We start from the raw sequence: 5,543 nt of genomic DNA, 5'->3' as shown, positions 1-5,543 counted from the left end.
ACTGTGAGAGGTGGTTGTGGGGTTAGGTGTGTTACCGTTTCTTCCTTGCAAGCATTCTGCAGGGTTGTACCAGCACTACCTGCTCTCCTCTCCATCCAGCAGCTTCTTGTAGGTTGCAATCTCAATGTCCAGGGCTGGCTTGACATTCATGAGCTTCTGGTACTCATGGGCCATGTCCTGCTTCACCTTCTGCAGGGATACCTCCAGCCTGGAGAGTTTGCACTTTGCATCCTTGCCAATCGCTTCCCTGTGCTCCTCAGTTTCAGCCATGGCTCCTTCCAGTTTGCGTCTCTGCAGGTAGGAGATTTTCATTACTGCCACTTATTTGCATGTGCTGTGAATAGTTCAGAGCTCTCGAATCTGCCTGGCTGTGTATTCGTCCACCTGTGCTTTGTTATATTTTCAGGCTCTATTGGTAAACCTCCAACTCCGGGATGATTCTCTCTGCCTAGCTGAGACGTTGGTGTATGTGTTGTCTTCTCACTGCAGGTCTCTACTGATGGTAGTTCAGTTATTAGTTGTAATAGACCATTTTACTCTGTACTCTGGATTACAGGCAAGTCTTAGAGTTGAGCAGCTGACATGTATTTCATCAAAACTGGCTTTATTGCTCCCTTGCTCTAGCAGAGGAGTTTTGGAAAGCCACAACCTGGGAGTTGCGATTGACACATTATTGCCCCTGAGTCATCCTTACCTGGGCTTTGGTGTTTTCGTGTTCTCCAGTCAGTCTCTGAATCACCCGATTCAGCTCCACAATTTCATTCTTTGTGTTACGCAAGCTGTTGTCGTGTTTGCCAGTGGTTTCTCTCGGTTCCTCATACTGAGGAGAGAGAAAACACAATGAAAATAAATACCAGATTGAGGACATGAGTCAGTAATTAAACCTACTATGTGATTCTGGGAGTGCAGTCCTGGATCTTGAGCTTTAAGGCAAAAGCCTTTGTCACTGGGGGACACGAATGACTCATTTACACAGTAGCAGCTCTGTGTGAAGACGTTAACAGAGAACGTGTCACATAGAGAAAACACAGCAGGTGGCTAAGAAAGCAGACCTTTAAGGAGCCTATTCAACCCAAATTAGGAAATCTGAAGAAGCAGAGCCCATAGCAGAACTGGGGCATAACTACTTCTGTGAGTTCCATCATGACTCACCTTGCTGTAGTACCAGGACTCTGCATCAGCCCAGCTTCTTTTGGCAGTGTTGTCATACTGAGCTTTGACATCAGCGATGATGTCGCCCGTGTCCAGGCTTCAGCTGTTGGCCATTTGCACAATAACATAGGTGTCTGAAATGGACGCTTGGCGCTGAGTAATTTCGCAGGGGTAGCAGCAAGATTGTCAGTCGTCTGCACTGGAGGCGTTTTCCCCGTGGATCTCCACGGCGTGGTGACAAGGAGATGCGGTGTGCTCTGTGTACCATGGCTTCAGGCTCATTGCAGAAAACCCAAAGAAGGATTTCCTGGTTTAATCTTTCTGGCTTCTACCTTTACCATCAAGTTGAAACAAATTCCTTAGGATCTTGCCTGTGCAGTGCAGGAGTAACACCTTAGAAATCTGGAGCAATCAAGTGATGTATGCTTAAAACACCAAAAATCTCTGTGATCGTTAGTGATGGGTTGTGGGAGCCTAACTCCACAGACCCCCTAAAGAGGCATGGGGTGGAGGAAAAAGGAGCGGAAAAGGAAAAGCTGTTACCACTTCATACAGGCTCCTCAGGCAGTTGATCTGTTGGATGAAGGACTCCACCTTGGCTTCCAGCTCAGCTTTGTTCACATAGGCGCAATCCGCGTCCTGAAGCGCGTCAAGGGTTTATGAAATGAAAGAGCAAACTGCTTAGTGCCAGCAAGTGATGTGATTACAAACTCTTAGGGCTGCTCTTTTCAAGGCCATAAATTTTACCATGCTATTAAATTGTTTTGCTCTCTTATCCTCTTAGGCAGAAGACAAAAAGCACTAGACACAGAGGAGAGAGGGAAAGGTTTTGACCAGTTGGGGTATACAAACATCCCAAATGAACAAGCTCAGCTAAAACTGACTCACTTAAGGTGGGATTCAACTCTTTTAGTTAAATCTTCCCAAAAGTTGGCCTTTAGGTCCCTCTAGAGTCTCTGGAGAGTGAGAGGCAGTCTCATCTTCTCTTTCCAGCAATATTGGCTGCTGTTCATACTAAAAGCCCAGCATAAGTGTTTGAGTTGGTTTGAAATGCGCTTACCTTTTTGATCATGACAAACTCATTCTCTGCACATTTGCCAGTGGGTTTCCTCTTCATACCTGCAAGGAGAAGAAGAAAGATCACTTTGTTCCTCATTATTCAGCTTATGCAAGAATATGAATCTAATCTTCTTCTACCACCTCCAAATGCTCAACCTCAGCATGGAAACCAAGTGCTGATGCAAGTAATACACATGTACGTCTGGAGGAGATCTTGCATCTTGTACAGCCTTTGCCATCCAAAAGATAGATGAGATAAGTTCTAGCCCTAGTTTTGGAGCTTTTATCTTTTTTAAACTTTTTCTTGTGATCTTCCATGATACCCTGCATGGTGCTCAGTTCTGTTTCCAGCTTGGCTCTGTCGCTTCCCAGAACATGCAGCTGCCTCTTCAAGTTGCCAATATAACTTTCAAACATTGGCTCGATGTTGCTCCTGTAACACTTCTGTTCCTGTAGAAATCCCCATTTGGTCTCCCGCACCTTGTTCTGTTGCTCCAGGAACTTGAAACCTAGAAGTAAAACATTCAAAGTATAGTGATTTGTTATACTGGTGGCACAGAAATGAACAATTACAGTCCCAGAATCGGCAAATTGAGAGAGAAAATCTGTGAGTTATTCAGGATAGTATCAGGTGAATGGAGAAGGCATGTTAAAAACTGCCAAACAGCATCTTCTCATAAGGTTCTTCAGAAAAATGTCTTCGTTGTTATTATGCAAAAAGCATCAAGTTAGACTCGGCACTGAATTAGAGTGGGGTAAGTCAGAGGTAATCCTACTGAAGTTAGGGTTCAAGTGATATAAAAATGGGGCATTAGAGAATCAGCTTCTCTGCAGGTAACAGCAAAGCTTGATTGTCATTTGCAATGAGACTGCTTTACACCGCTCTTGGACCATGAAAATACCTTCTTGCCCCCACTGAAGGCTCCTTTTTGCTCTAAGGTGGTGCAAAATGTCTTCCTCATAAAACCCAAAGAGGTCCTTACTGCAAAGTCAGGCTGCGAGTTTTGGCTGCTGTTGCTAGTAAGCAGTTTGGCAAATGCATTCCTTGTCTTAGATGTGCCATATGGCAGCTTGTAATGGCCCTGCAGCTGCGATGCCTGTTGAGCTGGGCATCTCTTCTCTTGCCTTGTCAATGAAAAATGCAAGTTTGTTATTGAAGGTCTTGATCTGCTCCTTTTCCTGATACTTCACAGAGTGAAGGTTCGGGTCCATCTCCAGCTCGAGCAGCTGGAGCAGATGCTCATTGACTGTGACCTTGGCAACGGGTGTGCAGGTCCCCAGAGCTCCACCACCCCTGCTGCCAAAACCAGCACCTCCATAGCCCGACCCCATGCGTGAGGGTCTGTAGCCATATCGCGGTAGGTGACAGCCACTGATTGCTAGCTTGGGCTTGCAGCCTGCGTTGCCACCAAGGCTTCTTGCTGCCGAAGCATCCCGGCCCGGGGTACCCCACACCACCACCTCCCCAGCACGAGACGGTGCTGGCAGTATATCTCTTCACACTTCTTGGGATCACAGCAGAGCAAGAGCTGAAACTCCTCATGCCCCCAACTCCGGAGCAGATATGGTAGGATTGGCAAGATGTCAAGACCAGCTCAAAGGGGAATGAAGGCAGAGGGAGAAGGTGAACACCAGAGCAGGAGGCAATGCACGTGAGTTAACCCGGCAAGAAACCCACCGCAATGAGAAGCAGAGCTTCCACCTGCTTATGTCCCAGGAAAACAGGCTTTGGCTGCACAACCAGCCCCAAAAGACCATTTTTAAAGATGTTTATGAGTGTAGTTTGGTAATATCCCACTCGTCTCTTTTGCTGAATAGTGACCTGAGCTGCTTTTAAGTGCACACCTATTGTTGAGTTATAGGCTGCATTTCTAATTTGAATGGGAGGGAATCCCTGGTCCCATAAAAACTGCATTTGCAAACCTCCCTTTTTTTTATAGTAAGCATGAAAGAGAGAAACAGAACCAATCTTTTGATGTTTGCAGGGCACTGGGAGCGAGGGAAGGAGTGTTGCTTTGTTTTACATGTGGGAAGAGAAGAATCTGACTTAAACTCTTGGGAATATCTAGGGATCCAAACACTGGGGCTGACTTGGATTGGTATTGCATTAGCCTTTAGCCAGAGTTGCTCCTTTTGTTAACCTAATTCTATAATTTACTCCTTTCTGTCTTTCGTTTGACTTCTGTAATGTTGTTGGCCTCAAGAACAATCTTTTCATTCCCTCAGGACTGGAGATGGACCCATGCAAGCATATTTCTTGGTGCTAGGGCTCTGCTGGTCTGTAACTACAAGCAGAAAATGGGTGTAGCGAAGGGGGATGTGAGAGCAGGAGAAAGCAGTAAAAGATTTTCCAGCTCAGACCTTTGCATCAGCTGGGGAAAAAAACAAAGGTAAAGGTTGAATAGATCGAGGTGATCTCTCAAGCTGCCTGTGTGCTTCTCTCCTCCACTGAATGCCCTGAAGAGGGAGTCTGTTGTTTTCCCTAGTTTTGTGGGGAGTGTGACTGACAGCAGTCTGACAGATTGACACCTCTCATTGCTTGCAGAAGAGTCCTCCATGGGGAATAGCTTACAGGAGAACTGGGCTTGGTCATTCTTTTCTGGTGAAATTGTTTGGCAAATCCCTGTGAATATAAGTTTGGAATATATATATATATATATATATAAAAAAATATTTTTTTTTTTTTTTTTTTTCAGCAAAGGAGGTGGGTTCAGAGTGACAAAGATGCAGAAAGGGCAGATAAGTCTTTTGTAGAAAGTGAAATAGTGATTTTCAGTCATGTCTTTGCTGAAATACCGAAAGGGCTGTGTGCCATGGGTGGGAACACTCTTAATCCTTTTGCCTCCAGTGGGATAAGACTGAGGGGTTAGCCCTGAAAATCTCAACCTTTTCCAAAGGTGCATTTGCTTTTATGTGATTTTCTTGGCATTCACCACGGCCTGAGAACATGTTCTGCTCCATGAAGAGGATCAGAGAGAAGTTCATGCACGCAAGCCTGAAAGCTGGCCTGCCTCATTTAGCCGCGTAACATTTTAGGGTAAAGCTGTGTGGGAGTTGTATGTGCTAAGCACTTTTTGGGACTCAGCCTAAAAGGAGTTCAGAGAGCTCAGCATCTTTCATGATTGGGCCCTGGATGCTGGAGAACAGCTGCTACATGTGATAGTTGGCATCTTCTGTGAAATGGAAGAAGTCATGTTGGCTTCTTTTCTCGCTTTCTCTCTCTTGGGTTTTTAATTACAGACCTGAGCAGAGCTCAGTACCGCCAGCTTGTCTGAGCCAGCCCGGCTTCGATCTGCTGACCCAACAGAAACCTCAACTTGGGAGCATCTCAC

General features: G+C 45.7%; 1 protein-coding gene across 1 annotated transcript; it reads right to left on the bottom strand.

The window, feature by feature from the left end:
• Positions 1-75: 75 nt before the first annotated feature.
• LOC104313769 (keratin, type II cytoskeletal cochleal-like) lies at positions 76-3,543 on the bottom strand. Its single transcript, XM_009912912.2, is given in 8 exon segments — positions 76-291; positions 695-820; positions 1,153-1,305; positions 1,696-1,791; positions 2,213-2,243; positions 2,245-2,271; positions 2,510-2,717; positions 3,336-3,543. Coding segments are annotated over 8 exon segments (1,065 nt in total).
• Positions 3,544-5,543: the final 2,000 nt, after the last annotated feature.

This window comes from Haliaeetus albicilla, chromosome 18, assembly GCF_947461875.1.
Source record: "Haliaeetus albicilla chromosome 18, bHalAlb1.1, whole genome shotgun sequence".
Classification (NCBI taxonomy): Eukaryota; Metazoa; Chordata; class Aves; order Accipitriformes; family Accipitridae; genus Haliaeetus; species Haliaeetus albicilla.
This window is presented reverse-complemented; position numbering and strand designations above follow the sequence as displayed.